Source organism: Typopeltis vanoorti, chromosome 6, assembly GCF_054136105.1.
Source record: "Typopeltis vanoorti isolate ZY-2024b chromosome 6, IOZ_Tvanoo_1.0, whole genome shotgun sequence".
Classification (NCBI taxonomy): Eukaryota; Metazoa; Arthropoda; class Arachnida; order Uropygi; family Thelyphonidae; genus Typopeltis; species Typopeltis vanoorti.
The window spans coordinates 70,190,985-70,218,608 of NC_143554.1; the positions used below are offsets into that span (position 1 = coordinate 70,190,985).

The 27,624-nt window shown below is 35.7% G+C and overlaps 1 protein-coding gene across 2 annotated transcripts in view; it reads right to left on the reverse strand.

Annotated features, from left to right (window-relative positions):
- LOC150105523 (late secretory pathway protein AVL9 homolog) overlaps window positions 1-27,624 on the reverse strand; it is a 415,642-nt gene that overhangs the window by 38,416 nt on the left and 349,602 nt on the right. For both annotated transcript variants that reach the window (XM_090394870.1, XM_090394871.1), the window contains exon 14: window positions 16,176-16,229. In XM_090394870.1, coding sequence (XP_090250996.1) covers window positions 16,176-16,229 — 54 coding nt within the window. The remainder of the gene's footprint in view (window positions 1-16,175; window positions 16,230-27,624) is intronic.

Consider the following 27,624-nt stretch of genomic DNA (forward strand, 5'->3'; position numbering starts at 1 on the left):
CTTGAAAATTCCAATTCTGATGAGCAAATAGATTTAAGTTGGTGAAGTTCTCTTTAATAAGTTTTGTATGCTTTTTATTATTCATAGCAATTGAAATATTTATAATATGAATGTATAATCAGGAGACAAATCTATTTCCATCAGCACATGCATAGTATTTAAGAGAATGGTCAAAGGATAAGCATTTGTTTATGCCATATGCTATCCCAGGGATACAGAGGTGCACAGACTAGGCAATTGATTGCTACTTCTGTTTAACAAACATTCCCAAGCTTTTCAGCACAGTGAACAGATGTAATAAAATACCCAATACTCAAATTGGACATCAGCTACAAGAACAGTCCTCATGGTATACTGCCACTTCCTAAACCATCTGAGCCATGGACTTTGGATTCAGACAACACTATTGATGAACACACAAGTGCAATATCATGTCTATTCATGATATTGCACTTGTATTGCACTGAATCTTACCAAAAAAAGATGAAATCTTAAGAAAGAGAATGCAGGCTTTAAACCTTTTCAAAAAGGACACAAAGATCTTATTTTTAGAGCATCAGAAAAATTTAAGGAGAAAAAACTTCTTCTTTAATGAGTGACCTTGAATTTTTTCAGAAATAAACATTCTTCTATTCCAGCAGCATAGGATTCCTTCGTATGGACAGTATATGAGAACATGATTTTGTTCTGCAGTAATATCCTCTAAGTCATATCATTTCATACTCATGAAATATTGTTGCTTTTTTTATTTTTATTTTATGCAAGTGGGTGGGTTATGAGGTTAAAAAATTACTATTGTTTTAGTGCTAGAGGAGGAAAAAGTTTCATAACCTCTCCTTGCAAAGCAGCCTTAAAAAAGAGAGAGATAGTAATTGCAACAATTCAATTTTTAATAGGAATTTTATCTATTTCTCTTGAGGTTTTTTTGTGGATTGTTTAAGGATCAAAGTGGAGGGCATTTCCCCAACCTTTTAAGAAATGTGGAAAATCGACCAGGACTTCTGACCTAATGTCCAGTCCTCGCCTTCTCATGGTGCACACTGTTAGTGGTTACTGAACAAACCAGGATGGTATGACAATTTGGGATTGAGTTGACCAAACTGTGTTCTTATTGGCTGAAACCAAAATGCAAAATGACAGTACATGATGGAATTTCTTGCTGGGAGCACTACCCAGTTAAACAAAGTCCCAAGGCAAACAGCAAAAAACTCAGTACTGGAACAAACTCCAGATCACTATCAACAGAATTTATGATTGGCAACATAATCATAAGATCGAAAAGAAATGGAACTCGCAGAAGAACTGGAAAGGAACTAGATGAACATAATTGGTATTACCAAAACAAAGAAGACAAACACAGGTGATATATATATATATATATATGTAAATAACCATTACAAGCTGTTATATTCTGGCAATGCTGATTGGGGATAGGAAGGAGCAGCTATAGAATTCAACAAGGATAAGCTTTGTGAATGTCAGGAAGTAACAAGCAGAGTAATGTGGGCAAACATCCAAATGGTAAAGTGGACAATGAGACTTATTTGTGCCTATTGCACACAAAAATTCTACTCAGAAAGTGGTGGAGGAATTTTTCTAGTCATTAAAGAAGGAAGCTGACACAAGCAAAAAGGAAAAGTTGGACCTTATCAGAGATCTTAATAGCAGAATAGGAAATGAATACAAGATACACAGAAATGTTTTTTTGGGAAACTTTGGAGAAAAAAACTAATAATAATGGTAAGTACTTGCTAGTTTTCTGTTCAGGACACAAACAAAGGGTATACACGGGATTTAAAGAAGGAAGTGATCACTATTTAGTTTTCGGTAGGATAAAACTGAATATCATACTGAAAAGAAAGTGTGTAAGAACGTTTTAAAAAGAATCGAAGTTGAGCAACTTCAGAGATGAACTGTAGACTTATACAAATATTATTCCAGAAAAACTGGAAGAGTCTGAAGACAAGAACGAAAACTTGGAGACTCATTGGCACACTCTGTGAAGAAAACATTGACCGATTCAGCCCTGATGACATGTGATGAAGTTGTTTGCAAAGACAGAAAAATCAGAACTCCATGGTCAAAGAGGCGCCGACTTTAAAGAAAATAAGTAAATCAGCATGTGCTCTGAGAGTAATATACACAGAAAAATGTAAAAAGCCAAAACAATGTATAAATGCAGCTAAATCAAAGTCACGGGAATGCTTTGTTAAGAATATAGAAGGTAATCAGTGAGGTGGCAAAATGTTCAGGAAGCTATTTAGAAAGCTTAGTAACAGAGGAAAGAGTACTGTAAAATTAATTAGAGATGATAAAGGTAACATGATAAACTGAAGATAAAGATATACTAAATGTCTGGAATAACTAACTTAGAAAGATTATTAAACGAATCAAAAAGTGACGGAACAGTGGTAGTAAAATAATCAAGAGGAGTAACTTGGTGCCAAGGCATTTGGTTATCCACAACAATATTACTTAAGGAAATTAACAACTTATTCTGTATTAATAATTAAAGGGATACAAATCCCTTGTTGTTATAACTTATTCTGTATATTATTATTATTACACCCTCCATGGAGTCAACAGACTCATCGTGGGAGGTTCATTCACAATTGACAACATATTTATCATGCAGAATCTTAAAATCCTTAACACTCTTTACATTAACAACACATTCTGGTAATGCGTTCCATTCACTGACAATTCTCCATGTAAAAAATTTACACCTCACACCCCCTTTTACATAACTTTCAGGAATGACCTCTGGTTCTTCTCCCTCTCACCTTCTACTCTTTTTATAAGCTCCTCTGGATTAATCTGATAAAATTCTCTCACTAACTTAAATGTCTCTATCATATTACCTCTTTTCCTCCTATCCACCAAATTCTGTAATCCACATCTCTTCAATTCTCTCCATAGCCAGCATTCCAAAGTCCTGATATTGTTTTAGTTTTACTACTGATATTTTTACCAGATCTGAGCACAAAATCCAAGTGCGGTCTGACCAGTGCCTTATACAGTGGCACAACTGCTTCCTTATCCTTACATGTCAGAGTATTTCTTATCATAGCAGTACTATGATATGCAGATCTCTAATCTCATCCCCTTCCTGCAGTACAGTACCATTGATATAGTACACATCCTTATATTTCTGCACTTCAAAATGCAACAAATTGCACTTATTGATATTAAAACTACAACCCCACTCTTTCATCCAAGTAAAAAGTATATTCAAATCTTGCTGAAGGGAATTAACATCAGCATTGCTACTTATAATTCTTCCCAACTTTGCATCATCAGCAAATAACTGAAGATCCCCAGTCAGTCCACATGATATATCGTTTACAAACAAGTTAAACAGCAAGTTAAAATCCATGCTGACCATCATAAAGAATGCTATGTCCATCAACCCAATTTTGTAATCAATTCTTTACCAATCTCTCCAACACCTTGACTTCAACTGCAGTTATACAGACTGTCCTATAGTTGGAGACTTCTGTCTTAGAACCATGCTTGTCGAGTGGTACTATTTTGCCTTCTTTCCACTCCTTAGGAACCCTATCCACTGCAAGACCTTAATTAAATAACTAGACCAAGGGCATAGCCAACTGTGGTGCATATTCCTTAAGAATACATGGTGATATGTCATCTATTCCCACAGTCTTATTCACATCTAACCCAACCAACATCCGATACACCTATTTCTTTCACTTCCAATTCTCCTAATATTTGCCTCTTTTCTATATATTGCACCGGATCATTTACACCAGTATGATATACACTGATAAAGTACTTGTTCAATAATTCCACTATATCCTTTGCAGCTGTTAGTCTGCTGCTATGACTGTCCACCAATGTTAATCTGCCATAATTATTCTTCCTCTTGCTTGCTATGCAACGGAAAAATTCCCTTGAGTTAACCTTAGCCTGACCAGCTGATCTCCTCTCATACTGCACCTTTTCTTTCTTTACCATGCTTGTCACCTTTTTAGCCTGCACTTTATACTCTTCATGGATCTGATCACCATCAACTATCTTGTACCTCCTCCATAACATATTAATTAGAAAATTGATATGTGCATGCAGGCACTATATAAAGTAAGTATGAATGACACAGAAACAACAAAGGTGAGTCTGAAGTCCTAAATAGTGAACCTAGTGTGATGAGATGGGTGTTCTTGGCTGTTGGGCTGAAGTTCTCAGGATGAGTGCTTCAAATTTATTGAAGTTTGGGTAGTTCTTGAAGGCTGAGGCAGATTTCAGGAAAAGTCTTTCATATTTGAATTGCTCCTGTGAAGGGCACCTTTTCCTATTGTATCTTATGGCAGGTGTCTAAGGCATGGTCGACAAGCCATTGCCGAAATCGACTGAGGTATGGAGGCTCCTTAGTACATAGGACCGAACTCAATGGTGATGTGTCAGCTGGAGGCTTCCTGATCAGTTAGTGAATAATCCTGCTACTGCTTACTCTATCTATCAGGTCATGCCTGAAGAGAGTCTGAATATAGCAGCATGCAGGGACACTGTCAAGGCTATTCTTGAAGTCCAGGCATTTTATGTGTGGGAATTATCTGAGTAGTCCCTCACCTTAGCAGCATGCCCCTACTGCACTAACCCAACCATGAAAGATAACCAAACAAATGCTAGCAAGCATCACTGTGGATGTGTAAAAATATCTGATAAAAAACATAAAAAAACAACAACAAAATTTCATCTAATAAAAAAAAATCCTCCATATCCATTTCATCAATTCAAACATGAATGATATATGCAATCTCTTAATGTTATTGAAACCCGATATTCCTAACAAAACCTCAATTGGCATCCTACACAAGTAGTCAGTCCACCTCAGCTATCCCAAAGTCATCTTGTGTAATGCATTCCACACACACACACAAAAAAAAGATGAATGTACACTTTTTGTCATATCAGACATTGCATGCCAAAGGCTATCAAACCCAGAATCCTCCCTCTTCGATTTTTCAAGATGTCCATACCTCGCTTTACACTGGGTTAGCATTAAAGTCACCAGCAGCTACTATAAATGGGCACACCTATCCTCTGTACGTAATCGGTAAATGTTTGCCAGTAATGGGGAAACGTGGCAAAGTAAGCCAATTTGACCGCGGGCAGACAGTTAGGGACAAGAGGGGCAGGTGCCAGTATTTCAGAAACAGCTGCACTTGTTGGTTGTTCTCATACTACTGTATCAAGTCTCCACAAACTAGGACTGGATTAACCATGAACAGACGTCTAGCAGAAGGGCTCACATTGGTCAGCCACACATGGCTGATCCTAGAGGTGAGTATCGGGTGTCATGACTGGTATCTCAGCAATGACATGCAACAGTCACACAGCTCACCCATCAGTACAACAGCAGAGCAATTCAGCCATTTCCATATGCACCATACCCTTCTTCACCTGGAGTTCCCACAGCCAGGGAGCAACAAGGGTACTGAGTGGTTGAAGGAACACGATAACGAATTCACCACATTGCCTTGGTCCCCAAACTCCCCTGATTGTAACCCAAATGAACATGTGTGGGATATGCTGATCCTCCTCCATGGAATGAGCATTAACTGATGGAGTTTCTGCAGCAAACATCGATTGAATTATGCATGAGGATGTTTGACACCTTGTGGAATCTGTTTGAATCAAAGGTGTAAATATGTGAAAAACGTGTGAACCATCATTAATAAGTCACGTGAGAATGGGAAATGTAAAGGAAAGAATAAGTGTGTGTAGAAATACTTTCATTAACGGCAAATGAATTATCAATAATTAACATTTGTGATATGTAATGCTGTCCTATAAGTTGCTGGGTAAAGCAAATAGCATGTGATCCTATAAAGTCAGTTAACCATTATGTTGCCAGTTAGTGAGATTGATTCATATAGTTTAGACTCTGCAGATGACAGTTTGCTGGCACTAAGAAGGGACAATATATGGAACTATAAGACACATGATTATAATATTGTTTATATGATTATAAACTAAGAAGGCACCTTGTGGCTAGTATGAGAAACTGCATGGTAGATGGTATGAGTAGGGCGAGTGGAGTGTGCTACTATTAGCAAAACTATGAATAGAATTTGCAGTCAATGAGAGCAGGTCATTTATATAAATTAGGAAGAGGATGGGTTCCATTCCAACAAGGATTATCTCTAATAAGATCACAACAGGTATCTTGATCAAAAGAATAAAAACAGCAGTCTGACCATAGAAAAGAGTAAAACACATGCAAGTCCTCCCACTTGGCATTGTTGTAATATCAGAGCATGCAAGGTTGTGAATGGCTGAAGGAACAATGTGGTACCAGAGATGAAACTTGGAAAAGATTGTGGTCTGAATTCACAACCAGAGCAGTCACTTCAACAGAGTACCTGGAAGGGAAAACTAGTGAAGAAAAGATCTAGATGGCTCGATGAGTGAAGAGGATTGTCAGGAAGTCAGACAAGGAGATGAGTATTTTAAGTCATTGCTTACAACAAAAATCAGTCTGTCTGTCTTACAGCTCGGTAAGTAAAATGTGAATAAGGGAGCAAATTAGAACTATAGACATCAAAATCACCAGAAGTGTTTGGATCACCAAATCACTTCTTACAAGAACTGGTTCAACCAAAATAAAATAATTGGTGATAATTCCTACAGTGACCGGAGCAGAAGAAACTAATATATACTTCCATTATGTTATGTGAGAACATGTATTCTTCATTTTGGAATGGAAGCAGTGTTTTCTCTGCACTACCAGAGGTAGGAGTGTTTTGTTTCTTCAGTAATTTTTCCTTCATGGTGAAGGTGGAACAGATGGTTATTAATACCTTGAATTCTGAATGGAGTGCTTAAGGGTCAAAGCTATATAACTGAGGGGAGACCTCCACATAGCCTTCAGAGGAATGCGGAGAACCGACCGGGACATTTGATCAAATGTCCAATCCTCACCTTCGCGTGGTGCACCCTGTTAGGTATCTAACTGGATACTGAACGGATGAGGATGGGCTGGCAATTTGGGATTTAGCCAACCAAATTGTATTCTTATTGGCTTAAACCAAAATATAGAAATGGTGGTATAACATAACAGAATTTCATGCAGGCTGGGGGCGTCGCTCGGTTAAACAAGGCCCTCGTTGTTTTTCTCAGTGAACCAGGGCAAACAGCGAAAAGTCAGCTACTGGAACAAATCCTAAAACTTACCCCAACTCAACATCACCAGAGTTGAAGATCGGTACTATCAACATAAGAAGCCTGAATGGCAAAGAAATGGTGCTAGCTGAGGAAATGGATAAGTACCAAATTGACATAATAGGGGTGACTGAAACAAAAACTGGTGAGATCTTTCTGAGCAATAAATACAAAATGTTATATTCGGGCAATGATAATCAAAGAAAAGAAGGAGTAGTCATAGTATTCAACACTAAACATGAGGATAATCTTCTTGAATGGCAGGCAGACTCAAGTAGAGTGATGTGGGCAAATATGAGAATGGGGAACCTGGACAATGAGACTTATTTGTGCGTATGGTCCCACAGAAGGTTCTACTAAGGTAGAAGTGGAGGAATTTTTTGAGGCTTTAGAGAAAGCAACTGACACAATGAAAAAAGGAAAAGTTGGTCCTTTTTGGGGATCTAAATAGCAGAGTAGGAAGTAGGAAATGATTGTCAGATATACAAAAATATACTGGAAAAATTTGAAGAAAAGAGCAAAGCTAATAATAATGGCAAATACCTTTCGGATTTCTGCTCAGGACATAGACTGGTTATTACTAACACAATGTTTCAACATAAAAATGTGCACAAATTCACATGGAGATCAGAAGCAAGGAATAATAAAAGTCTCATTGACTATGTTATTGTTGATAGTGATGTTTTCTCCCTGGTGCAGGACACCAGAGTGTACAGAGGATTTGAAATTGGAAGTGATCACCACTTAGTCTTGAGCAGGATAAAATTGAATTTCATACTGAAAAGAAGAACATGTAAGAAAGTTTTAAAGAGAATAAAAGTTGAGCAGCAGCTCTCAGATGTGAACTGTAGACTAAAATACACAAACATGATTGAAGAAAAAATTGTAAGAGTTTGAGAACAGGAACCAAACTTGGAAATTCAGTGGCAACCCCTGAAGAAAAAAACTGATTGATTCAGCCAGAGAGGCATGTAGTGAGGTTGTCTGCAAGGATAGAAAAATCAGAATTCCATGGTGGACACAGGAAGTTAAAAATAGCAGTGAAAAAAAAGAAGAAAGCATATCAAAAGTTCCTTGCAAATAAGTCAGTTTGTGCTCTTAGAGAATACAGACACAAATGTAAGAAAGCTAAACAGTGTGTAAAACTGGCTAAACGAAAGTCATGGGAGGACTTTGGCAAGAACATAGAAAATAAATATCCAGAAGGTGGTAAGATATTCTGAAGGTTGTTCAAGAAGCTCAGAAATGGAGGAAAGAGCTGTAAAAGGAATTAGAGATGATAAAGGTGACATGAAAACAGGAAAAAAAGATATCTTTGAAGTATGGAGTAATTACTTTGAAAAATTGCTAAATGAAACAAACAGTGATGACAGTACAGTGGTAAAAAACACTGACCAGGCAGCAGTCATATCCATACTTGAAGTAGAAAAAGCCATCAAAAGCCTGAAATGTGGAAAAGCAGAAGGAGTAGATGATATTCGACCAGAAATGTTCAAGTATGGAGGTATAAAAGTCTTACAGTGGCTGCACTGCATAGTTCTGAAGGCCTAGACAGAGGGATGAATTCCAGATGATTGGAGTAGAGCTCTCATAGCACCCATATATAAAAAGAGAAATAAAACAATGTGAAAATTACAGAGGCATTTCATTACTGAGTGTTCCTGGTAAGATATATGCAAGTATGCTTGAGAAATGGTTGAGAAGAATTGTGGAAGAGAAGCTTGGTGAAGAACAAGCTGGATTCAGGCCAAATAGAGGCTGTCAGGATCAGATTTTCACATTACAACAAATAGTTCAGAAATCATGGGAATATAACAAAGATCTGTATTTAAGTTTTGTAGATCTGGAAAAGGCATATGACAAGGTACCAAGAGAGAGAAGCTATTCAAAATGCTACAGTTATTATATGGTGTTAATGGGACCTTATATCAAGCAATACTTAGTCTTTATTTGAGTTGTAAGTCAGCAGTTAGAATTGAAGGAAGTACAGGAAGGTGGTTTAATGTTAAATCTGGTGTTAGACAAAGATGCACATTATCCCCCTCTCTTATTCATTATCTATATGGATCACATTATGAAGTGGTATTAAACCTGATATCAAAATTGGAGGTGTTAATCTCAGCTCTTTGCTTTATGTGGATGATGTTATACTTCTAAATAAATCTGCTACAAGTCTGCAAGATTCCCTGACTAAACTGAATAGCTGCTGTAATAGATATCAGAAATGTTCAAGTATGGAGGTATGATAACCTTCATACCAAGATATGGTATGAAGGTCATCATTAAAAAGACAAAGACAATGAAAATAGGCAGAAACATTGAAAATATCAACTGTATTGTTAATCGAGAACTTATAGAACAAGTAAAACATTTCAGCTACTTAGGCATGATTTTTAGTGAAGATGGTAAATTAAATATGGAAATAGACAACAGAATCAACAAAGCTGGAATGGTAGGAAGTCAACTGAATAAATTTATATGCAATAAGAGAGAAATTAGTCGGAACACTAAATTAGCTGTATACAAGACAGTGTTCAAACCAATTTTAATTTATGGATCAGAGTGCTGGGTTAGAAATAAAACACTTGACCAAAGACTAGAGACTGCAGATATGAGAATCCGAGAAAGATTAGGGGGCATGAACAAATGGCACAATGGCAATATCATATTAAAAATGAGGATATTAGGAAATAATAATATCCATCCCTGGATATTATTATCCAGGGATGCATTAGCAGAGCTAATATCAGGTGGTATGCTCACTTAAGCAGAATGGGAGAGGAAAGATTAGCAAAACAAGTGTTCTCTTCCAAGTTGGCAGGAAAAAGAACCAGAGGAAGACTAAGATATAGGTGGATTGATAGAGTAAAAAGTGCCTTAGAAGACAGAAATATAAGACCTGATAATATTGGAGGATTGACAGGTAACAGACTGATTTGGAGGAAAATTGTAGATAGGAAGTTAGTAATGATGTAAATTTTTCATATAGTACTATCATATCCTGTATGATATCATATCCTTCAGGATATACATCAGGAATTTCATGATGATGAACTTTGAATACAGAACAAGCAATTAGTGTAATTATCTGCTATGTTTAGTTCATGTTTGCTTCACTCATCACTGCTGAAAGTTTATTTTTAGTTTTTAAGGCACAGTCTGATGGATTAATGTGATGTGATAACTTGGCCATCGTAATTGTTATTATGAGCTTATTAAACTCTTTAGTTGAGCTCGTTCACATTTATCTCTGATTGTATGTACAATTAAATTGAGAGCAAGTGTTTAAGAGTGATTTAATATTTTAAACTCTTGATATAATGAAATGTCCTTATATGTCATGTATACAATAACTGTAATTAATATTTGATTTATTAAATGTTTTTATTTATTACATTTGGAGTAATAACTGACTTCAGCTATAATAGACAATAGTTATCTTTGAATCGACCTTAAAAGGCAAACCAATTTTGACCCTGACATATGATTAAATACATTAAGAGAAACATTCATTTCATCAACATATATAAGAAAAATGGCAAATTACAAAATAAAATGTATTTCAGCCGAAGAAGAAACTCAAAGATTGGAATCAGAGAGTTTCATGCCGAATATAGTATAAAAAACTATAAAAGTATCGGCGATTACTAGCGTGAGCTAATGCAAGTAGTCCTAGTACGTAGTACAAACTCGGGCAACTTGCAGCAAAGGTGGTAAAGTTCTGATCGCTTTTTATTCGGTTTTAAAACAATGTGGGATTTAATATCCCCTTAATTTAAATAATGTTTATATCGCCGAAATGAAGCCTATTGGCTCTTTATATTTAAATAATGTATTTCAGTATTGTTCATTCAGGCGATGCAAAATTCTTAACTTAGTATTAGTTTCTATACTTGGAAAAATGTTTGTCAACTGATATTCAAAATATTGTAGACTCATGAATACAGGAATTTGGAATAATTTTGAAAATAACATATTGTGGCATAATGACAGGTTGAGCCAAAATTTGGATGTGAAAGCTCAGTTCAAAATTTACTCTGCCTTAATTATGTCTTTTATTTAAGTCACTGATGCATTTTATAAGAATATAAGAAATAATACATATATGCTTATATATGTATTATTATATTAAATACTCTATAATTTATTATATTGTATATAATAAATTACAGACTAATTTATTATATTATATATAATAAATTACACTCCTAGGAATACTCGAGAGTGGATAAATAAAAAAATGTCTCGAGTTCCAGGACAGCATTGACAGCAAACCTCCTCGTTAACTTTACCCACCCTCTGGACACAGGCAACGGAAAGCACTGTTGACAAAGGAAAATTACTAAAAACAGCTAAATCTTTAAAAAAAAAAAGAAATAGAAAAGAGCTAGAAAGAAGTTGAAAATAAAAAGTTAAGCTAAAATTGTAGACGTAGTAGTAGCAGATACTTTTCAGTTACTTTAATCAAGATGAAGTGGTACCTGCATTTAAGTGGTTAAAGACATCTTCCAAGTGGTCTTCTGTGCTTAATTCACCCACATTTTCAGCTTTATTATATGTGGCCATCTTCCAATATTGCTCAGTGTGTTGATGCTGGTAAATGATAGCCTTTACAGCACTTGTTATGCTTGAGGCCATACTTGACTGACAAAATAACTGTCATCTTGTTTCTTAATTTAGTTTTAACTACATTCATGGAACTAAAAACTTGTTCAATTTCTGCATTAGAGGCAGTATTAATAAATTTATTGCACACTGAGCAATTTCTTTAAATGCGTTCATTCTAGATGTATCTTTGTATTGTCATATTGCCCAGAATAGCTCAGTGTTTTCAATATTTGTCCATTTATTTAAGTGGATAGTATTGTACTGGTATTCAGCAGCAGCAACATCTTTTTGTGTTTTCAGCATTATTTCTAAGATGGGAGTAACAGGTTCTTTTATACGTTTCTAGGGTACTGTCAACAGAAAAAGAAGAGATCATTCTCAAAATATTCAAGTTTTCAGGCAACATTTGCTTAAGCTGTTTGAAGAGATCAAGAAGAAATTGTCTTGCTCTATTTCTAAGATTTTGCTCATCATTTTGTGTTATTTTCTTTTGTATCATCGACTCTGAAATTTTTCTTTTAAATCTGTAATCAAGATTTGATTTGGGATCCAAATAGTCATCAATCTCTGATTTTAGAGGGTCGACTCTGGATGATGGTAACACTAACATATTAGCAACAGAGTGAATCAAGTGAGAAAGGTCTTCAAATAATCTCATCTTATCCACATTGTTAGATTTGAAACTTTTGTTAACTTGCTGAACTTGAACTAAAACAGGATGCAAAAATAAAAGGTACAACAGATTCCTTTCATCTTTGTACATCTCCTACAAAAGTTGACCTTTGTAACATTTCTCAGTCACACTCACGATTTCGAAGTGAGTTTTTAATTCCAACCACTGGCTAAGAATCTGTCTACTGCAGGTTCAATAGAGAACCACCTCGTTGAACAGTTGCTTACAATTTTTTCAGAGGAGCATAATTTTGGTTGATAGTTTAATACAGTTCTTTGTATGTTGCTTGTCTTGAAGAAGAATGTGAAAACCACTTATACATTTTGGCAACTAAAAATTCTAATTCTGTTGGAAGAGATTCTGCACAAGTGTGAGACACTGCCATTTGCGACGAATGGCATATATCTAATTAAGATTGAGGAGGGAATATATACCTTCGGTTGTTCATAAATGCCATTACTGGCATCAACCATAACACTGGCATTGTCTGTACCAATTGCAATGAGATTTTTAATGTCCAGTTTCTTGTCAAGAGCTTTTTTTAATTGCAGGCACAATCCCACTAGCATCACACTTTTCTAGAACCACCATGCTCAGAAATGTATCCATAATTTTGTTGAATTTCTTGCTTAATAAAATGATGGCAATTCCTAAAATCTTATTCATTGTGATATCATTCAATTCATCTATTACAGACTAAAATTTATATCTCCAATATCTGCAATTAGATATTCTTCAAAATACTCACTAAGAATATTCTTTACAATTGCAGAGCACTTGGTCCAGTGTATTTTTACCTTTGGCATAATTTGACTGTCTGAGATGATATTTTTGCAAAGATCTGATCACGACTGTTCAATGATGAGTGACAACAAAGAAATAACTTCTTCACAAGCATATTTGTAATAGGAACAGCCTTATATGGAACTGCAACAAGATGTTTCTTAGTTTCACGATGCTTTATAAGCTGACAATATTTAACAGCTATATCACATCTGCAAAACTTACAGTGGCCTTTTGTAGTGGCACAAGGAACTTCATATAGCCATTTACTAAACGTTCCCATTTGCAACCACTCCCTCCTAAATGTTTTCTTGTAAGCTTTATTTGTCTCTTTGCTCATTTTTGAAGAAGGGTATGCAATTACTGCAATGAATTACAATCAGTCTCTGAAAACTTCCCACACAGTAGAATGATCATCTAAAGGTCTTACAAAGAGGGAAAGCTTCCTTTTTTCTACTCATCAGTATGTGTTTCAATACACCAATCATCCATCGTGCAGATTTAATCACTTTTGCAATGTGTCTCTAATACTTCACCTTCCTCCACTATCACTTCCAGTTTCCTACTATCAATTTCTTACCATCCAAATTTTAGTTGGCAGATGAATTTCACTGCCTGGTGTGAGACCACATCCCACTTATTAGAGGCCTGAAAAGTTCCATGCTTGGTATCTAGAGGAGGGTTAAATCTCCAGGTTTAAAAAAAAAAAAAAAGAATAAAAATACAATATATATATATAAAATCAATGAAAAATATAAAAACAAAATCTTTAGCCCATCCACAATACAAATGCACTATAGGTTTACAGATAATCTTTTGTCAGTGGGAGCTACATTAAAAAAAAAAAAAAAATAATAATAAATGATGAACCATACTACTTGTAATCTCTTCAATACAACCATTAATCACAACTGTAATCCTCTCCAAGCTATATATACCTACTTTTTAATGCCTATTCATTACACACCCTTTTTTCATGCTATCAAGTAAGTATTCATTCCTGTTTGCTCTAATTTATGCAAGAGCCTTCTATGCAGTATACTGTAAAATGCCTTTGCAGAGTTAAGCATTATTAAAGTGTAACCATATCCTTTATCTAACTCATCTCTTACTTTATCATAGAAAGTAAGTCAATTATTGAGGCAAAACTGTCCCTTCACAAAGCCAATGCCATGATCAATAGATATTGTATTCCTCAATTCATTCATTCATTCATTCAAGCCTTAATCAACTTTTCATGACCCTTACCATCAGTCCAAGAGGTGCAATTGAACCAACTTTTCATTCCCTCAGGACTCTTCCAGTACTGAGATTTTAATTAAACAACCTAGTCACTGGCTGCCAAAACCTTTTTTGCACATTCCTTTAATATGTGCTGATATTCCATTACTGAATTAACATCAAAATTTTCAATATTGTAAAGAGTAGTTCACCTACTTACATTCTAATCATATCAGACATGGTATTTTCTCTACTTGAGTAATGCATTCTGGCAAACTGACCACTCAATAATTCAACTGTTTTTTTATCTGTTGCTATCATCTATGACCACCTCATCTGTTAATGTTATGGTTTCATATCATTCTTCCTTTCACTTCAAACTTAGCAAAAGAATTCCCTGAGATTCTTTTTGCTTGCAGAACAAATTTTTCTTTTATTCATAATCTGGTTCCTTCTTTACCATGTATGGCTGCAAGGATATTACATTTGCTTTGCAGCTGGAAGAAATTGGGTGTTCAGTGGAACCTTTATAGGACTTTTCAACTACTCGTAAAAATGAGTTATTCTCACATGGAGATAGGAGGGTTTCCATACTAAAAACTCAATTCAAACCTCAAAATTCCTATTTAAAACTAGATTTTTTATCTGACACAAACAGGCAAACTGACTGAAGAAATACAAGTAATAAGGGCATTTCCCATAACTGATGTGAATTTCAGCTTTCTGATTGGCCACTTTCATAACTGAAGGTGACCAAGTTCACTGGCTACTGAAGTTTTAGGTTATTTTTGGCTTTAGTAGTACAGACTGCATATATATTTTTATAATTTCATGCTATTTAGTTGTTCCATTTGTGTTTCTTAGTGTGCATTTGTACTTTTTCATGTCAATTTGTGGCTTTATGTAAAGGATTAAGCTAATCCTTTGTGCTTTGTTGTTAATGCATAATTTCCTACTATTTCCATTGTGGTTTTCTGGGTTTTCTTTTCTTTTGTGTTTTTTTATATTTTTTTGGAATTTTTTAATTTTTTTTTATTTGCCATTTCCAGTGAGTTCTTTCATTTCTTACAGTTAATTCCATTCTATTCTGGCCTTGTTCTGTTTCCCATAATTTCTTTCTGTTATTTCCTGTCGATTCTTTTATTTCTTGAAATTCTTTTGCTTTTCATGATTTCTTCAGTGTTATTTCTTTCTTTTTTGCAATTTCTTGTTTATTTCTGGGAGTTTCTTTTATGTTATGTTATTCATGATTTATTTTGTTTAATGGGAATAGAGTGCAGGATCTGTATTTTTATCTTAAATTCACTATAATTAGCTTGCACTAGAATAAATGATCTATCTAGGAATTCACTATAATAATTCGACTACAGTACCAATACCAAATTTGTTAATTCCAGTAGCCTGAGCAAATTTATTGCCATATATATATATAAATTTTGAAATGCTTTGTCTCTTTTGTCTATGCAAGCAGTCTGATTGAACCAAAACTAGATATGAATAAAACTCATCCAGGCAGGAGTACGGGAATAACTAGCATGCGGATGCACTTATAAAAAGTAACCTACCTGATGCTTATACATTTAACACCCGTAAAATGAACCCGATACATATTTAGTTAAGTATCCTTAATCATAATTTATTATAAGGATATTAGGAGTAATCTAATTATCTTAATATTTATTAATTCATTTGGTAAATATTTACTTACTGTGATAGCCTCAATTTCATATCTGCCATGCTTAACTGACCATGAAAGGGATGCCTATAAATTTAAAAAGTATTATTTAACATACTATAATATAATTTATAGCTATATTTTAAAATTGGAATGTCTACTTCATCAAAATTTAAAAATTCATCCAAATTACATCAACATATGCTATATATCTAAATATACTAGAATACCAGGAGCAAACAAATGACTATATATTTTAATATAGCATAATTTTAACCTTTAATATAATATCACAGCCTGTAGTGCAACATGCAATACCTCTTTTGTGAACAAGGGACAGCATCTTATTGAAATGGCCATTAAAGAAGTATGCTGGAGCACTGAAAGATCTAAACGTTTTCATCTGATGAAAACAGCAGTCAAGGAATTCATCACACCAGAGAAATATCTTTCCAATATCTTAAAGTCCAGATTCTGAAGACAATGAATTATTATAATGTTCACTCCATAATCACAAACATTAATACTTAGTAATATTTGGGATTATGAATTTGTAGGATGAAAATCATCCTACAAAATCCCTGCTGATGTAATGCCTGGCATGAGGTGTATATAGCACATACACCTGTAATGTTCATAGGGTAATCCACATGCTGTGTGCATGTATGATTTTGTTTGACAATCTGTTTCCAATGAGTGTAAGCCACTTTCTAGAAAGGGGACAAAACTAGTATGAGCCTAGCCTTCACCATCCATCATATTTTCATATAGCATTCCACAGTGGTCACTATGAAGCCAGGTCCCACTGAAATCTTGTGAATGATAAGATCTTCAGTGCGGCATCCAACTCCATGTCAACCTTTAAACCTGCTGAGAGATGTTTTTCAGATGATGTGATAATTTAAGCAAAGAGGCAAGTGTCTCTGAATGTTATTTGTAAAATTTTCAGTTTTCTTTTTAATTTTAGATAATAATAAGGTCTTAAATAATTCAAGATTATTCAAAAAAAAAAAAAATCTGGTAAAATGGATGAAATGATTGTGGTGGTGAGCATGAATGACTTAACAGGCAATGTAAATTGGGTGGCGAGAGATCTAAGATGCTTGCTTGAGGTTGAGCAAAAGAAAATGCAGAGAGAAAAGTATGTGTGTTGCCCAGGTATGATAGTTGACCTGCAGAGATAAAAGAGTTATCATTCCATTATTATGACCTTTTTTCTTGACCACTAGTATTAATAAATTAAAGACTTAATTCAGTATGTTAGTCAAGTAAATAATTGTTTAATATCCGACATGTTTCACTGACTAATATCTGTCAGCATTTTCAGGGATACACTGGTAAGCAATAGAAAGTCTGTTATTCCTCACATAGGCTATGTAAGGAATAACAGACAAGATACATCAGGACTTTCTTCCCACTTCGCCTCTACCAACCATAATATTGAATGGGATATAAGTCATGTGCCCTACATAGAAGAAAACTACCATTCCAGAACATTCAAAGAAGCTGCTACAGTCGCCCGTTCAACAGGTAACTTAAATAAGAATCAAGGCCTAATCCTACCAGATATATGGAAAACTCTAATCAGATCATTTAACCAAAAAGAAATGAACTTTTGGGATGGTAAGTAACAGTATGGCATACTGGCACCAGAATAAAACAGTAATGTGTGATAACATTTAGAAATAAGTTCAAATAAGCATAGTTATTTAATGAAATTAGCATTTCGTACTATGTCTATTGGGAAGATATTTGCTATAATTATTTTTAGAATTTTAAATTACTTTTATATTTATATATTAACATGTTCACGGCAGGCTGTATCTTACATGAGTTGCTCAAGTGGGACAACTTGTATTTCAGTACTAAAATAAAACTTTTACTTTGTTTGGTTTCAGACTATGAAGTGGCATACATTCCATAATTACACTAAATGTCTAATTACTCTATTTTGCTAGAGTAATTATATTATAGTGACTGTGTCAGGGTACTGTTCTAGTGCTACAATGAAACTTTAATTTGTTTTGCTTGCATCAGTGCATTTTGATGTCTAAGGGCAGGGGATATTTTCAACGAATTGAAATGTAAGCCATGATAATTAATAGAGAAAAAATTCTAATAATAAAAATTACCAATAAAAATAGGATTACCAAACAGAAAGCACTTGACAAATTTTCTTGTCCTGCCTGCAGGTCAAGTCCAACATGAAACAATTTGTCCCTTCCCCCTCATGAACATGTTAAATAAATTGTTTTAAAAACTATTGTGCACACCTGATGAACAAAGACTGACCCATGCCGGCTTCCATACTTCACATCTTTTTGTTTTTACTTTTATTTTTGTGTAACGATTCCAACATATTTGGTTTTTAATTATGTAATGATTCATATTTACTGCTTATTATATATTTGTTTGTTCTAACTAACTCAAGTGAAATCACTAGCATATGTGGTGAAACTAGTAAGTTAAATTAAATAACTATTACAACTTATAAACTCAGTGTTAGTTATTTTTGTTACATTCGTTTTTGGTCAAAAAAAATCAACATACTCATCAGAGATAAATTATTAAATAATATGTATGTACATAAATTAAAGATGCCAAGAAATTATATTCTTGGTTTAATCCTTTATTCGAGTGAAAGCAAACAAAATTTGCCTGAAGTAATTTCAGGATTGGGCAGCTCATATATAGAAGCTAATGAATTCACATAAATTGCCTTAGTATCACATAATGCAAAGCACTTATCCTTACAGATATATATAATGCTATGCATTATGGGAAGGGTCACTACCTTCCCATAAATTAATATGTATGTACATAAATTAAAGATGCCAAGAAATTATATTCTTGGTTTAATCCTTTATCCGAGTGAAAGCAAACAAAACTTGCCTGAAGTAATTTCAGGATTGGGCAGCTCATATATAGAAGCTAATGAATTCACATCAATTGCCTTAGTATCGCATAATGCAAAGCACTTATCCTTACAGATATGTATAATGCTATGCATTATGGGAAGGGTCACTACCTAGACCAGTTCCGACCTTTGTTGAGGTGAAGAAGTAAGAGGGTACTCATCACAGATTTAGAGTTAGTTAGTATAGGGGGTGCAAGAGAGCCTGATAGTATTAGAAGAAAGAAAGAAAGACAGATAGATAGAATGAGAGACAGAGAAAAGACCTCAGCTCTTTTACATCATCACATAGCCAAAAGCTATCAGTTCTCATTTTTCACCAATCTCATACAGATGAACAACCAAAAAGACCAATTGAAACTTAAGTTCAAAGATGACTGATACCCAGGTGATACTCAAATATTATCTGAGTTAACCCCCCCTTGAGTTTGCCTTCTCTGCCTGGGATTACTCTCCAATCATCCCTGCAATTGATTATAAGATCACATTGAATTAAGAGGATGGAACTATTTAAAAAACCTCTCATAGGAAGAATAGACAGAATTTTATCTCTCCCTGGTGAATATTGCATAATGTGGGTGGTCTACAACAGTGGCAGCTCGTCCATAAGGTCTGTAGCCCCCTCCAGTTAGGGTATCCTTTGAACTTCAGTAAGTTATGAAACAAAGTACTGTTGTCAGTACCCAACTGTGGAACTTCACGATGAAAGAGATTAAAGATTTCTTTATACAAAATTTTACTTTTTTTTAATGGAAAAAAAATGTCAATGCCAAAGTGTTCTAGTATTCAGGAACAATCTCAGCTTTTGGACCTTTATAATCATTTATTCCAAATAGGGGAAGATGAAAAACTCAGTGATACAGGAGAAGGTCTGCACATGTGTGATTGTTCTGCAATATTTTATGGATTATTGAAGCTGTATTGCTTAAATAGCAGAATTTTAAGACTGGAAGTCTAAATCCTCCATGTTTCTTTGATAGTTGAAGAAATTCCTTTTTAACTTCTTGGTATCAGGTGGACCAAAAAAATTGCACAGGGTTTCTATATAATTACTTTTCTTCAGCTTCCATGATGTCTGTAATATTTATTATGTATAACTGAGCAGGAAAGATTATGGTTTTGAGTAATATGGCTTTAGAAAAAAAGGAAAGTGGCCCTATTTTCCAGTCTTGTAAGGTTTCAAAAGTTCTTGTTTCTAAGTTATTGAACTGGTAATATTCAGTAAGTGGAGAAGGGAATTCTAAGTATAATGAGGAGTTCTCTCTCTCTCTCTCTCTCTCTCTTACTGTTTTAGTCCAAAAAGGAATACCTTCAAGATCCCATTTTCCAAAAACTTTTAACTTTGTCTGGTATGCATTAGTAACTAATCCACTGATCTTTAACACAATATCAAAAAAAGATATATATGGAATCATTATCCTTCAAAGTGCCCACCACATCATCGGCATATGCTAATACCTTACTTGCCTTCATAGTTGAAGGAACTCTTATTTCTTGTGTATTGTCGACTTCCTGTAAGAAAGATGCAAGAACCAGTGCAAAAGGGCAGTGGACTAAGAGGGCAACCTTGCTTGACTCTTTTTCAAATTTCGACAGGGTCTGACAGGAACACACATTAACTAGGAGACTGGTAGTTGAATTGGCATAGGCTCCTCTGATAATGGATAACAGTTTTTTATGTACACCAATTTTCTGGAGGATGTAGAACAGAAAGGGATGCTGGACATTATCAAATGCTTGAGTTACGGGCTGCTACTAGCACTGACCGCTTTATCAAATTAACTAAGCAGATTAGATCACGTAGCAGAAATGGATTAAATTATACTGCATGACCTGGTATTAAAAGCACCATACACCTGTGTGCTTTATAATTATGTATCTCATTCCCACTTTGAGCCTGTTATTGTAATGCAGAAAAATATCTTGTAGTCAGTATTAGATAGGTCTCCAGTTGCTGATTTAGGTGTGATCTCTATTAAGTTTTAGAATGAGGACAATATGGCTTGTAACAAATTCATTTGGTATGTGTCCTGATGAGAGAAAAGAATTAAATTGTATAACTAGAATGGGAAGATAGAACTTTACCTAAGTTCTATCCCTTGACCATCAGGTCCTGGAGATTTGCTTGTCTGGCATTCTTTATAGGCTGTGGTAACTTCAGATGCTGTGATGGGTGTGTCAAGCCCATCTCGGATATGAACAGGAAAGCTATTAATGTTCCAAGAGTTATAATTGCCAACAGTAATATTGTCTTCAAACAGCTTTTTGTAGTGTTTTTGAAAGGAGTCAAGGATATCTTGAGTGGTGGACATGTCTTCACTATCAATGCAGATCTGAGTGATAGTCTTTTCTTTGTGGAATTTAGTGAATTTTCTATTGAAGAATGCAGCTGAAGGGCTATCTGTTAAGTAGTGCTGTATTCTTATCTTAAAATTTTTTTCTTCTACTTGTTTCTGACTTTCCACTTTTATCTCTATGTTAATATTTCTAATGATGTTGTATAATCTATACCACTGTGTCAGTTAGTTACAAACCAGCTTCTCTCTTTATACAGGTCTTATAACCTTTTTTTTCTGTTGAGGAAAGCATGTTCCTTTCTCCATTCGATCATATTCTGTTTTACTGCTTGTTTGAATTTTAACCACATATCCCAATTGCAGGAAACATCATTTCAATTTGAACAGAGGAAAATTTGGCAGAAGTCTCCATGGTCCAGAACTGATCTCTACTTGTTCTATGCAGTGCAACTTAAGCAGACCTGGATAATGATCTGACATGTTGATGTTAAGATATTTTATCTGAATTATCCTATTTATAAGGGAAGAAGAGTAAATTCGATCAAATGGGTACTAATACCTTGATTCATATACGTGTTAGCCTGGAGATTAGGACTGTGAATCCTCCATATGTCTACTAGTTCAGCATTGTCAAGGCATGTTTTTAACTGTGCATTTATCACTTTTCCACTTCTTAGATGTCCTCCTATTTTGTCTAATGTGGGATTTTCAATACAATTCCAGTCTCCAGCTGCTATGATGTAGTCGGCACCATAACAATATTGCTCCAATTCCTGGAAGAATTTTTGTCTAACTGTTCCAATGGATGGAGCATAAACATTTATAAACCTTATAACACATCCACAGTATTTCCAGTCTATTGCCAAGATTCTTCCTTCTGTATCCCTTTGGATATTACAGAATGACCCAAGCAGGAAGGGCAAGAATAAGAACTCCTACTCTAGCCCTCGTAAATCTTCCAAATCTCCAATAAGAAAAAAGTATATAACTATCTGTTAAAGTTTTTATATCTTTATATCTGCAGAAGTATGTTTCTTGGAGAAACAAAAACCTGATATTATGGCATAGCATAAGCTTCCATATAGTTTTTTTATTTAATTTGCCTGTAGAATCCTCCTACATTTAATGAGGCAATGCAGAAAGGAGATGCTATGATTAACATTTATTTTTCTATTACTTCTTTTTCTTGTAGATGTAGTCCCTTTTTTTAAATTTTTTTTTTGTTTATCCTCAATTTTTTTTTATTAATTCATCTTTCCTTTTTGATGATCTTGTCTGCTTATTAAGTTCTTTCAGTTGTCTTACTTGCTTTTCTGTTTCTTCTCCAGTTTCTCCTTGTAGAATAGTTTCATCTTGTATCTGTGCAGTTGTTATCCTAGGTTCATTATTGGTAATTTCATATGATGTTGTTCTATCTATATTTGACTGGGAAAGTGGCTTTTCTGTTTCTTCTCGAGTTTCTTGTAGAACCATTTCATGTTTTTGCGTTTTGTTTTGTACCTGTTCAGTTGTTATATTAGGTTCATTATTAGTAATTTCAACTGATGTTCCATCAGTATTTGAATGGGAAAGTTGCTCCTGCAGATCTGGAATTTTGGGGTTAATTTCTAGCTGATTTGGTCACACCCTTTTTTGAAATTTTACCAAGTGTAGTTTGTTTAAAAGCGCCTTCTTTACTAGACTGAACTGGAAGATTCGGGAACTCTTCATTATGCCTATCTGATATATATATATATACAGTGTTCTAATTGGCTCTACTGATGATCCTGCTTTTTCAGCAAAAGTTCTAAAAGAATAGTTGTTAACACAATGTTCAGAACTTATGCATTTCTGACAGGGTTTAAGACACTGGTTAGCAATATGTCTGATCTCTATGCAGTTGAAACATCTAGATTTGGGGCAGTTACTACCCACGTGACTGTATGAACCACAACGTAGGCCTCTGTACTTTGGGATAGTTTACCACGTGTAGAGGGGTAGAGTAGAGTGCCATTCCACAATGAGTCCTTGGACTTTTTGGAGGTGTTACGTAATAATAATAATAACAATTCTTTTAGCCAGTGGCCAGATTGCATTGAATGCACTGGTTCTTGTCCGATCACTGAAGTTAAGTAGCGGTGAACCCATCAGTACTTGGGAGGGTGCCCACCTGGGAACACTGGCTGCTGTTGGCTTTACATTTTGGCTGCTAGAGTTGCTGAAGAACATGGCAGGGGATTTGAGCTGTACTGAAAAAAGTGCTTTTTTAATCAGTGAATAGTGTGACTTCTGTCGACATTTGTGCTATGTTGTTTTTCTGTAATACAAGTGTCCTTCAGTGGTTGTTTTTGGAGCTAGTTGTTGTCTCGATATTGTGTATTTTTGGTTACCGAGAAGGCGAGGTCAGAATCAGATGCATAGCGGTGGAAGAGAACAAGAAGATAACATAAGTTTTCATTATTTAGATATTTAGTATACTTAAATATGTTTTATATTTATGGTTAACTTATATTATATTTATATAGTTATACTCACTTATACTTATTTAGTGTTTAGTTGTAATAGTTCTTTGACACTATTCTGAATAATGGCGGCAGCAGCAACAGCTAAAATTGCAAATGCCATATCACCAAGTCCTACCCCATTCAAGGACTGCATTTTGCGTGATATAATAAGGGATTTTGTGGCATGCAAGACTTGTGTAATGTATGCATCTCGGCAGTTGTATATGTGGCAAGTGAGACAAGGGGAAATACATATATGCGCAAAATGAAGGCAATGGGAGGAACTTGGTGAGTTAGAGATGATTACAACTGACCTCGTTGAGACTATAACAGACATTGTTGAGTCAGAAGTGGGAGATTCTCTATTGTAGAGAGATAGATGAGTGGTATGATAGAGGGTGAGAATAGGGATAGAAATATGAATGAAAAAATGAGAGTGGAGAGTGTGAAAAGGTTGAATGATTGTGAAGTTTTCGGAGATGGTCTCAATTGGGAGGATGAATGGCAAACAAGAGAAGAGTGGCTGACTTACAGAAAGCTAGAGAGAGAGAGAGAGAGAGAGAGAGAGAGAGAGAGATGAGCTGAAAGAGCAGGTGGAATGTCTAGGGAATGACATGAGAAGTGTGGAAGATAAGATTAGGCGAATCAGAGAGAGAGAGTTATGGGAATGAGAGAGACATATGGGAATGATAGAAGAGGAGAGAATAGGATAAGTGGAAGAGAGGGAATGAGAGAGATATATGGGAATGATAGAGGAGGAGAGAATAGGAACAGTAGAAGAGAGGGAATGAGAGAGAGAGAGAGAACTATGGGAATGATAGAAGAGGAGAGAGAGAATAGGAACGGTAGAAAAGAGGGAATGAGAGAGTTATGGGAATGATAGAAGAGGAGAGAAAAGGAACAGTAGAAGAGAGTTATGGGAATGATAAAAGAGGAGAGAATAGGAACAGTAGAAGAGAGGGAATGAGAGAGAGTTATGGGAATGATAGATGAGGAGAGAATAGGAACAGTAGTAAAGAGGGAATGAGAGAGAAAGAGAGTTATGGGAATGACAGAGAGAGTTATAGGAATAATAGAAGAGAGAATAGGAAACAGTAGAAGAGAGGGAATGAGAGAGTTATGGGAATGATAGAAGAGGAGAGAAATGGAAACAGTAGGGGAGAGAGAGGGAATGAGAAGAATGTGAGGGGGTGCTGGAACGAGTGATATCAGGAAGGCAGGTAAGTAAGGGAACACAGAGAGAAAGTGTTAGAGGAGAGAGAGAGAGTGTGAGGGATGCAGGAGCAATCGAGGAACAGGATGGTAAGAGGTGTAATGTATGGGAACTCAATGATCCATGGTGTGCAAGATAGAATGCGTGAGGAGTGTTTGCCTGGACGAATGATAGAAAGTGCTGTTGCTATGGCAATTAAGAGGCATGAAAGGGTGGATGAGATGATTGTGATGATAGTAGGAATGAATGACTTGAGAAGCAATGTAGATTGGGTGAGAGATATGAGATTCTTGCATGAGGTGGTACAAAAGAAAATGCAGAGAGGAAAGAGTGTGCATGTTGCCTAAGTACGATAGTGACGAGCTGAGCAGAAGAATAGTAATGATGAATAACATAATAGCTAGAATGTGTCAGAAGAGAGGATTGGAATATGTGGATGCTCGGAGGGCATTTGAGGACAGAAAGGAATTCTTTGCGAGAGACCCTTGCATTTGAATGAAGAAGGATGTAGGCATCTGGAGAGATTGCTGTTCTCAACGAGTTGGTGTATCAATGCAGGGAAACCAGAATACCCAGGGTGGATGGTAGCAGGAGGGGGGGTGGCCTCTTATGGGAATGGGTACTTGGGAGAAGGGGGATGACATCAGGTAATGCTGAGTCCCAGTGGAGTCTAGAGGGGATAATGCTAGGTATAGAAACAGTGGCATTTTCATGCTTTATACTAATGCCAGGAGTCCAGAATAAAGAAGAGGAATTGGTGGCGCCGATAGCATCATCCTGGCCAAAGATTATTGGGATCCCTGCGAAGTGGTTGACAGAAGAGTATATAATAACAGGAACAGAAGTAGCAGGGTACAGCATTTTTTGGCAGGATAGGAAGGGACAGCATGGTGGTGGAGTACTGTTTATGATAAATGACGACTATGTCCTCTAAAATTGGAGGCTTTGGAAGGGTGACACCAATGAATTTCAAAGCATATGGTGTGAGATAGAGGTGAGCAAGTCAGGATATTTAGTGGGGTGTTGCTACAAACCAAGGAGCACAGAAGGTGGAGACTAGAAGATGTTTAGACAGTTGAGCTTGGCAAGTGCAAGAAGAATGACTGTTATGGGAGATTTTAACTACAGCAGTATAAATTGGGGAGAGGAAAATACATGTGGCAATAAGGGAATAGAATTCCTAGAATTCATAAGGGACAAATGTCTTAGGGAACATGTAATAGAGGAAACAAGAGGTTCAAGAGTTTTGGATTTGGTCATAGCATCGGAAGAGTTGATAATAACTGAGATGACATTTCTCCCACCGGCTGGAGAAAGAGTGATCATGTGGTTTTGACTTGGAAAATGAATAGATATTCAGAAGTATCAAAGAGACAGGAACGTATGTAGAATTATAAGGCAGGTGATTATAATAGTCTTAGATATCAACTTCTTAGATAGCAATAGTAAGCTGTATTCCACAAGTGAAGAAGAGAACACAATTTGGTCTAAAGTGGATGACAAACAATATTAAACAGGAACTGCATGTGAAAAAGATATGGAAGGGATATAAGGAGACAGGTGAAGAGTAGATGCATAAAAAATATAAGACACAGGCTATCAGAGTGACTAGTATGGTAAGGAAGGCGAAACTGGAATATGAGAAGAGATTGGCCCAAAGATCCAAAGAAAATCCTAGGGAATTTTTAGCTATGTAGCCAGTAGGAGGAGAAATGATTGTGGAAGAACAACATTGTTGGATAGAAATGGGGAATAGAGTGACTGATGCAGAGGACACAGTGAAATTGCGCAATGAACACTTTATTGGAAGTATTTCATCCTGGAGGAGTAAATTTCTATACTAGAGGGATAGGGCAGGTTTGAGGTTTAGAGGAGAGTGTGTTCCAAATACTGAGTGATCTAGATGTCAGTAAAGCTGTGGGACTAGATGTTATTTCATCACGAGTTTTGAGAGAAGGTGCTAAAGAACTGACAGTTCTTTTGACTTGGCTTTTCAATGAAAGTCTGCCTATGGGAAAGGTGCCCAGGGAATGGAAGGAAAGCACTGCCATGATTGAAATGTCTAATTATAGGCCAGTTTGTGTGTCATCAATAGTTGTTAAGTTCTTGGAGAAACTAGTGAGGGACTGTATACAGCATTGGGCAGATGAGGGTAATGCTATCTGTGAGAGTCAAAATGGATTTGTTAAGGGACACTCTTGTTTTAATAATATGCAAGCCCTTTATAATAAACTTACAAGAGCACTAGAAAGGGAAAGGCATATACTACCTTTTTCTTGGATTTAGTGAAGGCATTTGACAGAGTGCCACATGATAAGCTGATATTTAAGTTGCAGCACATGGGTTTGGATGTCAGGTTGGTCAACTGGATTCAGTATTGGCTCTCCGATAGGTATCAGAGAGTTGTGTATGGTGGGGCAGTTTCAAGGAGGCAGAAGGTTACACGTGGGATCCCACAAGGCTCAGTATTGGGGCCTATATTGTTTAACCTTTATATCAATGACATTGTCAGTGGATTGCAGGGGGGTGGGGATATTCAGTTGTTTGCAGATGATGTGAAGCTGGGAAAGGTTAT